The 20,550-nt window shown below is 35.2% G+C and overlaps 1 protein-coding gene across 1 annotated transcript in view; it reads left to right on the top strand.

Annotated features, from left to right (window-relative positions):
• Window positions 1-14,558, top strand: part of LOC114338766 (ornithine decarboxylase) — a 200,129-nt gene extending 185,571 nt beyond the window's left edge. The window contains exons 7-8 of the mRNA XM_050648681.1: window positions 1,417-1,655; window positions 8,485-14,558. Coding sequence (XP_050504638.1) covers window positions 1,417-1,655; window positions 8,485-8,545 — 300 coding nt within the window. The 3' untranslated portion in view covers window positions 8,546-14,558. The remainder of the gene's footprint in view (window positions 1-1,416; window positions 1,656-8,484) is intronic.
• The last annotated feature ends 5,992 nt before the right edge of the window (window positions 14,559-20,550 follow it).

Here is a 20,550-nt window from a genome sequence, read left to right as displayed (position 1 = left end):
TTTATATACGACTGCATTAATAGTTGAATAACTAAAAAATTGACTTAGTCCGTTCTGCTGGTATACCCTCGAAATTTATTCATTGCCTTGATTAACTATTCTTTTTTAAACAATGATACTACTTAAAAATTCCTTAATTCAGTAGAGCAACTGATCATTTCTCTTCTACCTTTCCTTTTAATATCATTTCTGTAGTTCTCGTTGTACCTATGTATCTAAGAATAATTGTCCAATCGGACCTCGAGTAGCAACTGAGGTTCGATTGGAGAACACGTCTCCAGACCAGTAACTTACGTGGGAGTTTAACGTTGCCATGAAGTGAATCTGCTTAAATTTTAACATCCTATAAAATTACCATACAATTATGTAATCAAATATCAATTTAATACATTTAAAGGATTTTCACCCATATATTTATTGGCCTTAAACATGTATAGGCACCTTTGTAGCAGCACTGAAGATGGAATATTTATTCCGAAAACATTCTGTCATTTAGCCCGAAAGGTTTCTTTTAAATAAATAATTTGTTACTAAATTTGTTGTGATATATGATATATTAGGTATTTAGAGAAGAATAAGATTGGCCTGGGCATCATTCGGAAAACTATATTATATTCGAAAGGACAGAAAATACCCACAATACCTAAAAACAAGAGTCTTCAATCAATGTATACTCCCTAGCCTCATATTGTTATATGACTCTCAGACATGGACGATTACAAAGGAAAATATGAAAAAATGGCAAAGACAGAAAAATACATGGAAAGACAAATGCTTAACATTAAATCTATCAGACAGGAAAAGAAACGAATGGATCCGTAACAAAACAAAAGTGAAAGATGTCTCAACTCAAATAGCAAAGCTTAAATGGAAGTTCGCCGGACACACCCTGCGGCAGAAGGATGAAAGGTGGATAGATGCTTATATATTGAAGACCGTGGAACCACAAACAAAAAAGGGGAAGGCCACAGATGCGAAGGTCAGATGACCTGAAAAAACACACTGGGTCAAAATGGATGCAAATTGCCCAAGATAGAGAGGTACAGAAGAAGGAAAATGAGGCCTATATCCAAGGATGGATGTTTAGAGCTGATTAGATAGATAGATAGATAGATATGATATAGGTACAGCCGACTACAGGAAATTAACTTTCTCTTGTGGATTTGAACGCTAAAAATGTTATAGGTAATTATCTGTAAAATTTTCAGCTTATTTACTTATTTATTCATCTTCTCCGTTCCATCCTTTTCTAAACGTTTTGGGTTGTCGCTGCTTTTCATTACCTTGTCTTTTTGTGCATTATTCTTTTCTATTTGATGTCTAATGATGCAACTTTTGATTTGATTCGCATTTTCACTGGTTCTTGATTTACTTCACACTAGTCGCATATTTATACATATATCAATATATTTATAGGTTAAGTTATTACCACAGCCGCTCGAAGAACGCGTTGGCGCAAAATACTACGACAGCAGCATATGGGGACCGACTTGCGATGTAGTCGACCTAGTAATTGAACATGCAATGTTGCCAGAAATGAAAGTTGGGGATTGGTTGGTGTTTGAAGACATGGGAGCATACACCACTTCCGTTGCCAGTCTTTTTAATGGTTTTCCAATTCCTAAAGCCCATATAGTGATGGACGAGAGCATCAGGTAAAGTAGCTTGTTTAATTATTGAGAGTTAGAACTGTTAAGGCACTTTGCGCCGTATGTGCCAGGCGATGTAAGTTGGATAGTGGTATGCCGCGTGCGCGCCGTTTGTGCCATTTGTTCCATGTACTTGAAAACACCGTACTAATCTAACGGACGCGCAGCGCACACACGGCGCGAAGTGCGCGGCTCGCATATCTATACGTACCTATAGATATACCAGTCCAACATCAGTTGTAGAACTTATAGTCTAAGAGCTAGTGAACCATCCGACTAACGGTCGTCCTGTAAGGCTAGAAATTTTTCTAGTGATAATTCATAGCACACCAAGGCTAAAAACCATGACCTGGCAGGCATCAGCGGTGCACGTGTATCTACCAGGTGAATCGAAAAGTGCAAATTTAGGGGGTAAAATAAACTTTCTCCTGTAAGGTTTAAATTTAAGTATGTGTTTGAGTAAGTCATTTAGAAGAAATGTGTACAATGACAGACGATTCTGAAGAGCATAAGACCTTGCCAGGCGAGGGGAAAGATTAGGGGTTTTTCCTAAAATTATTCTTTTTGCATCGAACAATTTTTTTTATATTTTTTGAATCATTCCAAACAGAAAAGGTCTTTAGTGATTTTTCTCTTAAGTTAATAGTTTTTGTTATATAAGCGATTGAAAATTTTGAAAATTGCGAAATCGGCCATTTTTAACCCTAAATCGGACATTTATCTAAAAATTTCAAAGTTGCCAAGGTAGGTACATATTCTTCAAACATTGATTAATGAAATCCCAAAGAGTTTTTTGCAATACAATATCGGAAACGCCTTTGTTTTTTAATTGCTAATCAAGCAGGCGCGACACTGTAGCATAAGTGAGGACGTTTGAGTTGGCATAAATTCATTATCTCGAGAATGGGCAAATTTCAAGAGAAATTCTCAGACAGGTCGATTTTTATTTTTAAATTAGGACTTTTTGGCATATATATAATACTAGTGACGTCATCCGTCTGAGCGTGATGACGTAATCGATGATTTTTTTAAATGAGAGTAGGGGTTGTGTGATAGCTCATTTGAAAGGCTATTTAATTCTCTATTCACTAATATAAACAATAACATAATTATTTACACAGGGTGTACAAAATTTTTTTTTTTATTAAATTAACTTTGATTAAATTTGACAAATAGAAGAAAAAATTTTTTTGTACACCCTGTATAAATAATTATATTAATGTTTATATTACTGAATAGAGAATTAAATAACCTTTCAAAGGAGCTATCACACAACCCCTACTCTTATTTAAAAAAATCATCCATTACGTCATCACGCCCAGATGGATGACGTCACTAGTATTATATATATGCCAAAAAGTCCTAATTCAAAAATAAAAATCGACCTGTCTGAGGATTTCTCTTGAAATTTGCCCATTCTCGAGATAATGAATTTATGCAAACTCAAACGTCCTCACTTATACTACAGTGTCGCGCCCGCTTGATTAGCAATTAAAAAAACAAAGGGGTTTTCGATATTTTATTGCAAAAAACTCTTCGGGATTTCATCAATCAATGTTTAAAGAATATCTACGTACCTTGGTAACATTTAAATTTTTAGATAAATGTCCGATTTAGGGTTAAAAATGACCGATTTCGCAATTTTCAAAATTTTCAATCGCTTATATAACAAAAACTATTAACTTAATAGAAAAATCACTAAAGACCTTTTCTGTTTGGAATGATTCAAAAAACCTAAAAAAAATTGTTCGTTGCAAAAAGAATAATTTCAAGAAAAACCGTTAAGATTTCCCCTCGCCTGGCAAGGTCTTATGCTCTTCAGAAGCGCCTGTCATTATACACATTTCTTCTTAATGACTTACTCAAACACATACTTAAATTTAAACCTTATAGGAGAAAGTTTATTTTACCCCCTAAATTTGCACTTTTCGATTCACCTGGTAGATACACGTGCACCGCTGATGCCTGCCAGGTCATGGTTTTTAGCCTTGGCGTGCTATGAATTATCACTAGAAAAATTTCTAGCCTTACATGATGACCGTTAGTCGGAGGGTTCACTAGCTCTTAGGGCCGGTTGTTCGAACGCTAATCAGCAATGATCATTATCAAATATTTAATTACTGTCACCAACTGTCAATGTCAACTTTTATTGGGTTGCTGAAAACATAATTATTGATTACAATTATGAAATTAGTTAATCAATTATGTTAATAATTGTTATGTTAATTGATTAACTAATTTCATAATTATAATTAATTATGTTTTCAGCAACCCAACTTAAGTTGACATTGACAGTTGTGACAGTAATTAAATATTTGATAGTGATCATTGTTGATTAGCGTTCGAACAACCGGCCCTTAGACTATTACATATGACATATTATATCGCTCTCATTTATATTTAGCAATGTAAACTTATTAACGTATTCATTAATAACATTCTAAAACTTGCAGAAGAAGTGAAAATATAAGACATAACATTTAATTAATTTGTGCTATAATTGTCTATTCATATCAAATTGATATATATTATCTTCTTTGTCTTCAAGTAGGTACAACACTTAAATTCAAATGTATAGTTACCTATTCCATAACTGTGGCAATCTCACAGGTATTTCACTATTGTGGTAGATATATCTGGGGGGTTGGCTGTTACATCCTGGTGCAGTTGTGGTCATTTTACACGAAGAGTTTCAAGTTAGAGTTCTACCTCGACATTGTTATTCGTCTGCTAATCTCTAAAAATCATTAATTAATGCGATTAATTTCCTTATGGTGGATGCCAATCGTCCTAGAAAATTTCATGCGAATAGGAGTAGGTATGTAGTAGAACTACTCGACTTGAAAAATTATGTGGTTCCTAGCATGCCCCATACCCTGATTACCGGTCTAGGAGTCCAAGAATCTCTTTAACAGAATCTTCCTGAGACCTTTTTGTCCAGTATTATTCCAATGATTGGCTAGTGGCCCAGAAGGAGACTGGAGATCAATGTCTAGCAAAAAATAAGCACATTTCTTCCCCTCTACAAAGTTTCTTGGCACTAAGGTTAAATTGACCTTGTTGATTATCGTAAGGACAGACCAGACCTTACACTGCAGACTAGAACTAGCTTGGAACTAATTCTACCTGTTTTCATGGGCCTTAACGCTTTTTAACTACCTAAGCAGATAGTGATAGCAAAGAATATATTATGTGTCACAGCTTAACCCCAAAGCGCATACCCAGATCACAAATATTGTCTCCTGATTGATTTGACATGATCTAAACTGCAGACTATGCCCCTATATTGCATTGCCTGTCAGCTTATCAGCATGTTTATATAGCAGAATGATGGACGTTCCTGTAATACTCCATGAAAAGCATAGTAGAGTGCTCTATGGTCTGTCCCCTATAATGATACCTCCGAAGAGTCGGCTTAAAAATTAGCAAGACACAAATAATGACAGATCTGGTGCTAATTTGTAATATTGCTATTGATGGAATGGACATTGAGCAGACTGCATCGCATAAGTACTTAGGACATGAAATTCGGTTGGGTAGAGATAACCGGATGTGTTAGCTTGTGCAACGTGTGATAAATTGAACTATGTATTTAAATCGAACCTACCCATATTCCTTAAAAAGAAAATCTTTGACCAGTGTCATTGCCTTTTATCTGTAGGTACTCATGGAGTGGAAATATAGAATATTAACACTCACAAAGAAGGTAGTGAATAATATTCGTGTGACTCAGAGGGCTATGGTGCACCAGGTGTTGGGTGTTTCTTGACTTCTAGACGAGGGCATTTAGCACAAAATAAATAAATTTTTAAATACAGCACATAGAGACTTGCGGTTTTTTGCATTATGTTTAGGATGGCGTCAGGAAAAAAGTCTACTATTCAAAAATGGGTGGAAATGCATAATTGCACTGTAAAGTGCATAAAATTCATCCAAAATTGCATAAATACAAAAATAAAGTCAAAATCAGTATACTTAAGGAACAAAATTTATTATTTGGGGGTTTTTTGGGGTCACTGAATACGATTACGCAGTCAGAACTGATCCCCGGATCACCTGGTGCCCAAGGTCAGTGCAAGAGACATCATCTTCTGGAGTTTCGATGGTTTTCGGCATTAAATCGATGCAAACGGATTACTCACGGGTTTTAGGGGTCACTAAGTACTAATATGCCATCAGAATTGACCTTAGGATCACCTGGTGCCCCAGTCCACTGTAACGGACGTCATCTTCTGGAGTTTCGAGGGATTTCGGCACTAAATTGATGCAACTGGACTATTCGGCGGTTTTTGAGATGGTTAAACACGAATATGCCATCAGAACAGACCTCTGAATCACCTGGTGCCCAAGGTCACTGCAAGGGACGTCATCTTCTGCACTTTCGAGGGCTTTCGGTATTAAATTGATTCAAACGGATTACTTACGGGTTTTTGAGGTCGCCAAACACAAATATGCCATCACAAACAACCCCTGTGCACCTAGTGCCCAAGGTGACTACAAGGGACGTCATCTTCTGAAGTTTTAAGGAATTTCGGCATTAAATTTATGAAAATAAATTACTCGGGGGTTTTGAGGTCGGTAAACACTAACATGCCATCAAAACTGACCATCGTAGAACCTGGTGCCCAGGGTCACTGCAAGGGGCGTCATCCGCTAGGCGGGGTTTTCGGTACTATATTGATGCAAACAGATTACTTATAGGTTTTTGGGGATGCTGAAGACGAATACTCCATCAGAACAAACACCGGAGGACTTGGTGCCTAAGGCACGTCGTCTTCTGGAGTTTCGAAAGTTTAAGGTACTCAATTGATGCAAGCAGATTACTCACGGGTTTTTGGGGTTGCTAAACACAAATACGCCATCAGAAGGGACACCAGAGCATCTGGGCCTAAGGCACGTTATTCTCTGGAGTTTCGAGGGTTTTCGGCATTAAATAGATTCAAATGGATTACTCATGGGTTTTTGGGGTTGCTGAAGACAAATACGCCGTCAGAACAAACACCGGAGCACCTGGTGCCTAAATATCATCTTATGGAGTTTAGAACAATTTTGGTACTAAATTGATGTAAACGAATTGCTCATGGGTTTTTGGGCTTACGGAATATGAACTCTACTATGTTGATCTATTTGATTTTTTTACATAAGTTTTATTATGTGTTGACATTATTAGTGATTACCGTAATCACTAGATACTCTAGAATATAAGCCATATTCATGTTCAACAACCCCAAAAATAAAAAGTAATCCATTTTTCATCAATTTAGTACCGAAAACTCTCGAAGTTCCAAAAGATAACGTGCTTTAGACACCAGGTGCTTCGGTGTCTGTTCTGATGGCCTTTTTGTGTTCAGGTACCTGAGAAACCCATGAGTAATCCGTTTTCATCAATTTAGTACCGAAAACACTCGAAACTCCTGAAGATGACTTGCCTTAAGCACCAGATGCTGCGTGGGTTGGGTCTGATGGCATATTCATATTCAACAACCCCAAAAACTCAAGAGTAATCCGTTTGCACTAATTTAGTACCGAAAACTATCGAAACTAGAGAAGATAACGTGCCTTAGGCACCAGGTGCTCCGGTGTCTGTTCTGATGGCGTATTTATGTTCAGAAAACCCAAAAACCCATGCATCAATTAAGTACCGAAAACCATCGAAACTCCAGAAGATGACGTGCCCTAGGTACCAGGTGCTCTGGTGTCTGTTCTGATGACGCAATCGTGTTCAACAACGACAAAATCCGATTAGTAGTTAATTCGTTTGCATCAATTGAATGCCGAAAATCCTCGAAACTACAGAAGATGACCTGCATTAGGCACCAGGTGCTCCGAGGATGAGATCTGATGGCGTATTAGCATTAAGCAAACCCAAAAACCTATGAGTAATCCGTTTGCATCAATTTAGTACCGAAGACTCTCGAAGCTCCAGAAGATGACGTGCCTTGCAGTGACCTTGGGCACCAGGTGATCGAGAGGTCTGTTCTGATGTCATATTCGTGTTTAACGACCTCAAAAACCCGTAAGTAATCCGTTTGCATCAATTTGATACAGAAAGCCCTCGAAATTCCAGAAGATGACGTCCCTTATTATGGCCTTGGGCACCAGGTGATCCTAAGGTCTATCCTGATGGCATCTTCGTGTTTAACCACCTCAAAAACCCCCGAGTAGTCCAGGTACATCAATTTAGTGCCGAAATCCCTCGAAACTCCAGAAGATGACGTGCCTTAGTAGCGACCCTGGGCACCAGGTACTCCGGAGGTCAATTCTAATATCATATTCGTATTTAGCGACCCCTAAAAGCCTTTTGAGTAATCCGTTTGCATCGATTTAATGCCGAAAATCATCGAAACTCCAGAAGATGACGTCTCTTGCCGTGACCTTGGGCACCACGTGATCTGGGAATCAGTTCTGATAGCGTAATCGTATTCAGTGACTCCAAAAACCCCCCAAATAATAAATTTTGTTCTTTAGTATACTGATTTTGACTTTATTTTTATATTTATGCAATTTTGAATGCATTTTATGCACTTTACAGTGGAATTATGCATTTCCACCCATTTTTGAATAGTAGACTTTTTTCCTGACGTCATCCTGAAGATAATGCAAAAAACTGCAAGTCTCTAGGTGCTGTATTTAAAAATTTATTTATTCGGGTGTTTTTAGTGCTAAATGCCCTGGTCTAATCCCCAGATATTCCAGTTAAAAAATAGTGGCCAGTATTTTTTCAGTTTTTAAATGCTCTATTTCCTGGCATACAAGGTGTCGCCTAAGATGCCTTCATACGATTTATCACCTATTGCAATTTAATATTTTTATTTAACAATAAACATCTTTTTAGGGTTCTGATGAAGGATATGTTTGAACTGATCGACAGAGATTTGACCTACCGAACAATTTGAAAAATAAAAATGATTCCTCTTCCAAATACGAACTTCCTGATTTCCCAATACCCATTGGAAATTCGATTTTAGATTACGTTGACGTCGTTGCTATGGAATAACGGTACAAGAAGTTTGGATTACGATCTGTAAAGCGACTTAAACGGTCGCTAAAAATCCATTTATTTTCGAGACCAATTTTTAAAATTAATTTTCTTTAAAAACTTCCAAGGTTTTTATGACAAATCTTCTAATTTTATCTGTAGCTTAATTATACTACAAGCAAAATCGATCGGTGGTCCTTTGTAAGAACCACGAATTGTTTTTATTCATTAATTTTATGCTTGTGGACAGGGGCGTAACAGAGGCCCCGCAGCATGAAGCTTGCGGGGGGCCCCAATATGTCAGGGGCCCCATCTTGTCGTCTAATATAATGTAAAAATATATTATTGTTTTATAATTTTATACATACATACGCAACGTTTTTTAATCAGTGTAGTATTGAAAATGAAGTTGCCCTTCAGATAGATATATATTAATAAAATTTTAGATATATTCGCTGATAGTAGTGACGAAGAAAGCTGTATCTCAGAATAATACTATGCAATAATATAATCATTGACTGTAAATGACTGTTTTGGAATGTAATTCAGCGTCACGACGGATTTGCTTGACAATTTAGATTTAGGTTCTATTTACCCTCCACTTCAAAGTTGGACTTGTGCCGTTGGTTGCTTTTACTTGGGGGGTGACAGCTATCCCTCATCGGAGGTGAAAAACATACGTTTAAAATAAGTCCAAAAATTGATAAATTGACTATATTATAAGAAAACTTTGGGTTATAGGAGTTTCTTTATCTAAGTCTAAGTCAATACTTTTCGAGTTATTTGCGAGTGAAATTGTTTTTGTTTTCAACAAGCAAACTACATTTTCAGGCAGTTGTTCGCAAAAAACTGAAAAAGTAAGTATTTTATCGAATTAAATATTATCAAAAAATTATCGAAAATATATTTTTAGCAAAAATGTTGCTCATAAAAAAAAACAAAAAAAAAATTGGTATAAGTATTCATGAAGTCTATCGACACAGTACAAGCAAAGTTCTAGTTCATGAAAAATTGATCTTATTCATCCAATTTCCAAGCGTATATGTCAACGTGAAATAACCAAAAAATTAAGCACTTTTCGGGGAAAACTCATTAAAACTTTTTTTAAATGTTTAAAAAAAAGTTTCATTTTTATTTTTTATAAAAGTTAAAAGAGCTCTATTTTTTTATAAAAGTTTTTAGCATCAAAACTAAGCGAGTTACGCCCAAAATAAAGACGGCCCCCTTTTACCTTAGTAAAAAATCGTGAAAATCTCCCCCTATTTAGCACCCCAAATAAAATTAATGATTAGCGTTGTACCATTTACTTTATAGGCATGTGTACTGTTTATTATGATCTCTAAGTTTGACCGGTTCAAAGTTCTTATTTTTGAAAAAATTTGATTTTACATTAAAAAAAGTTTTTTATTTTGAAAAAAATGCCCCTTTTCAAAATAACTTAAAAATATTAGTGATACGAAAATCTCAAAGAGTAAAGAAATGTAAGTTTTGCATTTATAAAATATTTTGGTTTTATTTTGTTGTTCTGTGAGACAAAAATTGGTTAAGATATGGCTGTTTAAAATTTGCATACACTCGTGATTAGTGACTCGTTCAAGCCCTTTCAACTAGAACCCTTTAAAAAAAAGCACTTTAAACTGGTGAAACTTACATGTCATATAAATAAAGTTAAGGAATTTGTAAAGCGGCAACGATTAGTTTCATTTGGGGTGCTAAATAGGGCGAGATTTTCACATTATTTTTGATAAAAAAATGGCGTTAACTTTATTTTGAGCGGAACTTGCTTGGTTCTGATACTAGAAACTTTTATAAAAAAAAACAGAATTTTAATGAGTTTTCCCCGAAAAGTGCTTTATTTTTTGGTTATTTCACGTTGAAATATTCGATTTGGAATTTGACGAATTTGACGAAGAACCATTTTTTATGAGCTTTAACTTTGCTTTTACTGGGTTGATAGACTTCATTTTTTTTTAAAAGACGAATGTGACGAATAAGTACCATTTTTTATGAGCTCCAACTTTGCTTTTACTGGGTTGATAGACTTCATTTTTATATAGGCTATATTTTTGCTAAGAATATTTTTTTGCGATAAAATATTTACTTTTTGAGATATTTGCGAAAAACCGCCTGAAAACGTGTTTTTTTTGCTAAACGATAAACATTTTCACTCGCAAATAACACGAAAAGTATTGACTTGACCACTTAGGTGGTTACACTGAAAATTACACGGTATCGCCGTATATAATGTTCATTTACTGGGCTAAAACACACATAAGGATTTTGTCACACAAGTCGCATTTAGTAATATTTTAAAGGGGGCCCCTTTTCCAATTCTGCGGGGGGCCCCTACGGAGTTTGTTACGCCACTGCTTGTGGAACCTTGAATATTCAAATAAAAATAATACGTATTCTATATAATAGACGTATTCTATATAACGTAATTTTCTTAAATTTTTAGTGCATCAAAAACCGTACAGGAGCCCAGCTAATAGAATATAACTGCAAAAACTTGAAACGTACTAGAATGGTCAGTTTTATGGGTACCCCAGTTTTACAATGTTAGTTAACCACATTTAACTAATTAACCGTTAAATTTAACAGCTATTTAACTGAGGGAGTCCTATAAGTAGCGGTTAAAGTTGAGGTCAATTAGTTAAGCGCCGAATTAACAGTTATTTGTAAAACCGGTGATACATTTTTATTTTTAACGATATTGATAAGGAAAAACGATTTATAGCATTTTTAGAAATATTAATTAGGTAAACGGCAGAAAAGTTGTCATAATATCTACTATAGTGGAAGTCACATTCAGTACGGATATAGGATAACTTCTTCAAGTGCCATCTTCGTTCCGAAGGTTGGCGATCATCAGGGCTATACGTATTCTCGAAACTTCTGACCGAAACAATTCGTTGTTGCTACAGCTATACCATTCCCGTAGATTATTTAGCCAGGAGTTTCGTCTTCTTCCTATGGATCTTTTTCCTTCTCTTCCACTGCATAATTATTCGAAGCAGTTCATATCTTTCGCCTCTTGTAATGTGTCCCAAGTATTGCAGTTTTCGTTTCTTGATCGTAAATATGACTTCCTTTTCTTTATTCATTCTTCTCAAGACCTCGACGTTTGTGACTCTCTCCGTCCATGATATTCTCAAGATTCTGCGATACATCCACAGTTCAAATGCCTCCAATTTTTTGATATCAATCTTTTTAAGCGTTCATGACTCCATTCCGTAGAACAGCACAGAAAGTACGTAACATCTCATCAGGCGAAGTTTCATTTCAAGGCTCAAATCTCTTCCACAGAACACTCTCTTCATTTTAGTGAATATGGATCTGGCTTTTTCTATTCTTATTTTGATTTCTGCTGAGCTATCGTTGTCTTCATTTACAAAAGTACCTAAATATTTGTATTTGCTAACTCGATCGATAATTTAATTGTATAAATATAAATTTTGGACATTTCGTGTTGATTTCGATATTACCATAAATTTAGTTTTCTTTATGTTCAAAGATAGTCCATATTCTTCGCTGCAGTCTGCATATCTTATTCACCAATGTCTGTAGCTCTTCAAGTGTTTCTGCGATCAGAACGGTGTCGTCGGCAAATCTCAGATTGTTTAATCTAACACCATTTATTTTAATACCTATGGATTGCTCAGAGAGTGTTCTATTCATTACGTCTTCGGAATAGAGATTAAACAGGTTTGGTGACAGTATACACCCTTGTCTCACACCCCGCTTTATTTCAATTTCTTCAGTGGTATTATTCTCTACTCTCACTAGGTACTGCTTTCTGATTGTACTACATATTTGCTATTAGTCGGATGTCTCGTTTATCTAAATTCTTTTCTGCCAGGAGTCTGATTAGATGATCATGCCGCACTTTATCAAAGGCCTTGTTATAATCTATAAAACACATGAATACATCTTGATTTATGTCAAGACATCTTTGAGACATAACGTTCAGTGCAAACAACGCCTCTCTTCTTTCGAGTCCATTTCGGAATCCAAACTGGGTATCATTGATGTCCATTTCCAGTTTTCTGTGTCCTCTAGTGTGTATAATTTTCAGGAATATTTTCAGTACATGGCTCATCAAACTGATTGTACGGTAATCACTACATTGTTTGGCATTCATCTTTTTTGGTATAATAACAAAGGTGGATAAAAGCCATTCTTGTGGTATTTTTCCTGATGTATAAATGCTATTGAAAAGTTCAACTAAAATGTGGATCGAGTCTTCTTCTATCAGTTTAAGGATTTCCGTTGGTATTTCATCTGGACCTGGGGCTTTACCGTTTTTCATTCTTTTTAGTGCGTACATTACTTCCTCTTCCGTTATTTCTGGACCTTCGTCTCCTTGTATGTTACTTAGTTCAGATTGTTGTCTATCATCTGCAAAGAGTTCTTCAACATAGTTTTTCCATGTCTCCAACTGTTCTTCTAGTTCTGTTATTATGTTTCCGTTGACATTATACAGGGTATTTGGCTGCTTACGTTTTTGTGTACCTGCAAGTTCTTTCACTTTTTTATGTACATTAAAAATATCATGTTTTGCCTGCAATTGCTCTATTTCTTCACATTTTCTTTTATAAAAATCTTCCTTTGCTATTCTGATTTCCTTTTTGATTTCTTTCTGTAATTGTTTATACCTTTGTTCGTTTTTTCCTTTCATTATTCTCCGATTGTCCATGAGAAGAAGGATTTTATCAGCCATCCATCTTTGCTTTATTTTTGGTTTTTCTTTACTCAGAATTTTCTCCGCAGGACTTGTTATCGCCATTTTTACGTTTTGCCATTTTTTATCTATGTTGTTCGTTGGCTGAGATGTTTCTTTTTCATGAAGTATTTTCAAATTATTATATTAATACATCTTTGCAGTTCCGCCTTACCCTCCAGGTTACATAAATAACTGACGTCTATCTGGTTTGCTCTTCTTTTCTGCTCCAATCTTTTTAGTTTAATACTCATTTGTGTAACATAGGATAACAGTGTTGCCCATTCTGCTGCCATTGCAAATTTTGCTACTTTTTTTTTTTAAATAAAGAAGGCCAAACTAAAAAAAAAGTAAAATTGTCCGAAATTATAATTATTTTATAGGAGCCGGCCCATAACGTACGATTAAAAACTTTGACAACATTGTAGTTCTTTCTGCCATATAGAAAGCACAGGCGTATCTCTGTAACGCTGCCATCTGAATGTGAACTCCAGTATAAAATATTTTAATATAGATCTCTTTTATAATTAATTTTGGAAATAGTTAATGAAATGGTTTTTGTTAATATGGGTATTATAAATAGCCCTAATGTATTTTTGTCAAATTATATGTGTATAAATAGACTAGACTAGGATATACAGTACGTAAATCGTTCTGCTGGACATAGGGAATATACATTGAGATCATTGTGGCAACTACGCTAACCTGTGTTAGTTGAAATTTCTGTTCGAGTACGAGTTTCTGGTGCAATAGAGCTGTTAGAACGAATATAATGAGTGATTTTGAATGCAAGGCAGTCCATAAATAAATCAAAAACAAAGATTATGACTGATGAATTAATAATTTTACTTTAATTTTTAAAATATCTTTTATTTAAAAATTAATTTCCAAATTAAACAGACACAGTTTTTCCATTAGGTCAAAAATAGTTCTACTACAATGTCATGTTTTGACGTTTATTTGTGTAACCCGAAATTAATTGTCAATTTTGAGGTTAATGTCCTTTAATGCTAACAACTATATTGTCATTGAGAGAGCGAAGTTGCCACAATTATCTTAATATAATACAATGTATGTATTTATTTATCTAAATATGTACAATGTATGTTCCCTATGTCCAGCTGAAAGATTTACGCACTGTATGTATACATATTTATTCGCTGTTTAGATTTAGATTATTGCTGCATAGAATTAAATAACTTAAGGCTAATTTAGTTGTTGTTTATTTCATTAATTCACCTATCTACATAATATATGAAGTGAAACATAAAAACGTCACAGTAACTTTAAAACCGATAAAAATTTTCCAAATTTTGTGTTGAGATTAATTGAGATGTTCTAAATTAGTGCAGTCACTGAAGGTTTTCACCTCCGATTTCGTTGAACCTCCATCGATTTTCTTGAAAGTTGGTGAGTAGTTAGAGGATACGTCAAGGAACAAAGGTGACATGATGCCAACTTGCGCTTTTACCCTGGGGGTGGATGCCATCCCTTCTTGGGGGTGAAAATTATTTTGTTAAAAATAATACCTTTAATCGATAGGGGTACCCAATCGATAGAGGGACAAATTATAAGCTAAAGGACCAGGCAACACTCCTTATGGAAAAGTGGTCCCGGTCAAATTTGATGAAAGTTTGGTCAATGATACTTCTTGATGTGTAGATTAAAAAAGTCCATGGCACCTGGGTCTGAATAACTACTATTCTCGAGTTACAGCCTTCTGAAGTAATTGGATTCAAGTGCTCGGTTTACGTTAAACTGCACTAATTTACGGTCAAGTGAACGAAAATATTTATTATTAGAAGAAGAGAAACTCATGTTCTTCATACATACTTGCGTGTTGTATATAAATTCGTGGTCAAAAATAGTTGAATTGTATTTTAGTCTTCAGAAAACCTCCGAAAAGTCTTCAGAAAACTAAAGAAGTGCGGTATAAAAGGTGCTGCTGGATCGATATAAGCATTATCATGTTTTCATGAATGCTTCTCAGTTATGGGATACCAGCAAAACTACAGTTCCGCCTTATCTTTAGAAAACTACTGAACAGTGGCGGATCTAGGGGGGATGGGGGTAATTCCACTCGTAACATGTTCCAGAATAATTAAAGAAAAAATTGTTGAAACATAAAAAAATACATTAGTTGACATGAAACTTGTGCCGCATATCAGATATAAGACAGTTAGAGAACATGGACTTGATTTCAATACAAAAAAAACAAAGTAAATGGTAGTTTGTACATGCTAAGTGTTAATTACAATTGTCTATGGAAAAATCGGGTTTAAATCACCTTCGACTATCCGTATGTTAACATTTTGCTGATTTCGGTTAGATGCATCATACGTCGTGTTAACTAACGACCGATCAGGATACTTAACATTGGGTTGATGTCATACAAAGCCTAAAAACCATAACACACTGGTGATATGAGCACAAGTACCTACAGTTCTCGCACCAGATTGACAGGTACAGTAATACCCGTTAACCGGGTCTTCTACAGGCTCATCTTCATCATTATCTTTATCAACCGTATAGGAAATGAATACTTGGTGTTTTGTAGCTTGCCGAAACCTAGGAAATATTCGAACTCTTATGAATCCCGGTTCATCCATATTCGAAACTCTTCGTCATTTTTTCTTATTATTTTATCTTGTATGTAAGATGGTGCCAGTTTAATTTGATATATCCCAATGGTAAGGCGTTTTAGGTAGTCTAAGTCGAAAACAGGAAAGTTAGCAAAATCATGATTATGAAGCCTTCTCCATTGACCATTTGTTCTATATGATTATACCTAAGTATGAATATTATAGTTGTTATAAAAATAACCCTACACAATTATTCTCCATAATATTTTGTATTAAAAAGCTCATCATCATTGGCTGTAGAACCCCTGGTGGACCTCGGTCTGTTCGAGAATCAGCTTCCATTCCATTCTATCCTCCGCCTTGATTTTCCAATTTCGTACTCTTAACACCCGTAACTCATCTTCTCTGGTCCTTAAATCGTACTCTGGGCCATGGGCGCCCATACATATGGGCAGGGGGACCGTGACCCCCTGGCTTTTCGGGTGCTTTGAATTATATATGGTTATTCAAAGTATACAAAATATAATGTGCAACATCTTCACGTTTGCCATCCCCCTATAAATTTTTATATGGGCGCCCGTGCTCTGGGCTTACGTCTTTTCGTCACACTATCCGCTCTTTGGTTATAAATGTGTTTTGATGGCTCCATCTCGTTCATTTTCGTTAAATAAAGTTATTTCATTAATTCTGGAACATGTTACCGGTGGAATTACCCCTATCTTCCCTAAATCCGCCACTGTTCAGTAGTTTTCTAAAGATAAAGCCAAACTGTAGTTTTGCTGGTATTGCATAACTGAGAAGCATTCATGAAAACATGATAATGCTTATATCGATCTAGCAGCACATTTTATACTGCACTTCTTTAGTTTTCTGAAGACTTTTCGGAGATTTGCTGAAGACTAAAATACGATCCAACTATTTTTGACCACAAATTCATATACAACACGCAAGTATGTATGAAGAACATGAGTTTCTCTTCTTCTAATAATAAATATTTTCGTTCACTTGACCGTAAATTAGTGCACTTAACGTAAACCGAGCACCCGAATCCAATAACTTTAGAAGGCTGTAACTCGAGAATAGTAGTTATTCAGACCCAGGTGCCATGGACTTTTTTAATCTACACATCAAGAAGTATCATTGACCAAACTTTCATCAAATTTGACCGGGACCACTTTTCCATAAGGAGTGTTGCCTGGTCCTTTGTTATAAATGTTATTAATATAAATCAATACTTTTTGAGTTATTAAAGATCAAAATTTTTATTTTTTCGTAAAAAAATGCATGTTTTAAAGCTGTTTTTCACGTATAACTCAAAAACTATAAGCTTTTGCAAAACAGTTTTTATTACCAAAATTTAAGATAATAAAAAATTGAATACTCCTTACTTAAAGAACTAAACTAATGTTAGTTTAAAGTGAGTTATGGGTAATTGAATGTATATTTTTTCGACGAGTACTCAAATGTAAGTATTCAAGCTTAAATGACGGGAAAACGATGCATTTTATAAAATATATTACCTGCTAAACATTTGTCAAAGTACTTTAGAATGGGTCTAGGAAAGTTGGTCGAGAACACTTCGTCGACGGAAAATTAGTCGACAACATTTGGTCGACAAACAGTTGGTCGAACGCACAATTCATCGAATGTACAATTCGTCGACGAACATAATAATAGCTTTGTTCCAGCAGAATGTTGAACTGATGTTGAACTGATTCAGGATCGTACTGAGCGTGCGCTTTACATAAAACGCGTACGGTTTTATGTAAAGCGCACGCTCAGTACGATTCTGAATCAGTTCAAAATTCTGCTGGAACAAAGCTAATATGATCGAATGAATTTTTCGTCGACAAACTGTTATTTATCTTTAGGATAAAGGGATAAATGGTGACAATCGACGGATTATTGGTTTTTATTTTGTTAAGATACTAGTACACTTTACAGGACCAAAAATAATCATTTTTTTCAAAAAAATTTTTCTCAGAAACTTTTTTACAAATGAACATAAAACTTTTTACATATTAATCTCTAACTCTTAGAGAGTACAAAAAATATATCTTTTTTTATTTATGCACGTACACTAATATTGTAGATGGCGCAAAAGTCGAGGCCTCGAAAAATGATGGCGGACAGTTAATCTCAGGATTGGGATATCTGAAACAAAAAAATCGTACGGCATTTGAAAAAGGAAGGTTTCTTACGTGATAATTTACCACAATTTAACCAAAAAATAAAAGATAAATATTTTTTAACCATGAAAAACTGAAGAAAAACAGGCGATTTTTTCACAAAATTTTTTCAAATTTCCGTAAAATCTTTCTTTTGCGGAATTTTTCACTAACGGTGATAAATTGTCACGTTAGAAACCTTCCTTTTTCAAATGCCGTTCGATTTTTTTATTTCAGAGATCCCAATCCTGAGATTAACTGTCCACCATCAGAGCTACTTTTTTTCGAGGCCTCGACTTTGGCGCCCTCTACAATATTAGTGTAAGTACACAAATAAAAAATGATATATTTTTTGCATTCTTTAAGAAATAGGTATTAATAGGTAAAAAGTTTTATGTTCATTTTCAATAAAAGTTCTGAGAAAAAAAATCTTGAAAAAATGCTTATTTTTGGTCTTCTAAAGTGTACTAGTACAATTTAAATATTGTATTATAAATATCTGAATTTTTTTTGGGGTTTTGTTAATTTTTTTTTCTAAATCTTAATTATTTTTAAATTTAATGAAAAAATTAGCTGCGGTGGGAGAGTAGACAGCAAATATAAACCGATATTTTAATTAGTGATGTTTGATGTTATACCGTTCTTTTTTTTGGTGTCGGCGCACTTGCGAACAGAGCATTTCCGGACAAGTCAAATTTGGTGGCACTTGCGGACAACAGTGCCGGATTTAGTTCATGGACCGCCAGGGGCTAAGTCATATTACCGCCACTCTCCAGTAGGTATAGATGCGTCTTAGGTTAACAATTTATTAAAACTATTTTATTATTATTAGGTAATTTATTACAAATATACAAAAAGCCACAAAGACACAAATTCACAACTTATAAAGTGAATTAACATAATTATTTACAAACAAATGGCACATGGTACATATTTTGCCAAACTATTCCTATTCCTAGATTTTATTCGGGCTTGGAGACCGCTATAAACGCCAGACATGTTAGTCGCATTTCGCATTGTCATACGATTGTCCCCTGCAGTCATCGATATTCGGTTCTGTGGCCATGCAGTGTTGTCATTGTGTTATCTAAAAACTGTATGAACCTCTCGACAGGTGATCCGGTGTCCGAGCAATTGGCATCTCGTCCTAAGCAATACGCCCTCTGGAGGATATTGCAGTAACCGAGCTAAGGGGCCATTGTTTATTTTCTTTCACGTTGACGGTTGAAGGCATGGCATCTGGCATAATGTTTAGGCTAGGAGACTTTGTTTGTTTATGGTTTAATTGTTGCTGTATATTACTCGTTTGTTGTTATTTATTTTGTTTGTTGTTACGTTATTTGTTGTTTTCGTTAAATGTTCAGTGTGTTTTGTGTACAAAATATAATTAAATATAAAAGAAAAACACAGAAAAACGAACAAAACTAAAACACAAAACTAAACATACAATCAAATACAACTTAAAATATGTAAACAATGGGACGCCGCGCCGGTAGTTTGGGTAGTTTCTTCACTGTCATCAATACGACTAACTTCACAATGGCCCCTTAGCTCGGTTCAATTTGATACCACATTGGCGCTGCGATCTTAATCCGAATCGCCAATACCTAATAATGAATGTCAGTTGATGGCCCTGATTCTAAATCAAATTTCGACACTTATACAAGTCGCTTTCAATATGGCGACGTCGAAATGCGACTGTGCGAGCCTTGTGGATTTTAGTTGAACTAACGAAATGACGTCACGAAATAGCGACTATCGAAATTAATAGCGACTCCAAAAAAGTGGTTGATATTATAGATAATTTCGATGTCGAAAGTATTTGACACGGAGATGAATGAATGGCCAAAAGCGAGGTTAGGTTTAGTTTAGATGTGTTTTGCATAGAGGTATATATTGACATAGAGTGTCATTCAAAGCGAAGTGACGACACCATCTTTTTTCTTTGGATTAGTGCTGTTTCACTCTTACGCATATTAAGCTGAGACAGTTGTCCTCCTCTTCAGTGCCTATACTCCCACCTTTATGTCATCTTAGTTTTTCGGTACGATGTGTTAGAAAGAGATAGCGCAAACCAGTCGAAGATGGATCTTGTCGTCAGGACGCGCATAGTGAAGGCTCTCTCTATGCTAATATATAACTCTCTGGTGTTTTGTTTATTTCTTGCAAATAAAACTAAGGCTACGGCTCCACGCACAAACCATACATACTCTTAGACGTTTCACGACCATGTTAATCTTTCGGATCGAATTAACGCCATCTCTTGATTGGAATGGGAACTAAATTGACAAATTATAGTTACGTGGGAATTTCAAATTATAAATTTTGCGTGATTTTTGATGAAATTTCGCAGGAAATTAAAACAACAGAAAGACAATTCAATGTTTTATTCAATATTTTACTGAAAACTTCAAATATTCCAATTTGTTTTCAAAATGCTAAACACTACTGC

This window comes from Diabrotica virgifera, chromosome 4 (genome assembly GCF_917563875.1).
Source record: "Diabrotica virgifera virgifera chromosome 4, PGI_DIABVI_V3a".
Lineage (NCBI taxonomy): Eukaryota > Metazoa > Arthropoda > Insecta > Coleoptera > Chrysomelidae > Diabrotica > Diabrotica virgifera.
This window is presented reverse-complemented; position numbering and strand designations above follow the sequence as displayed.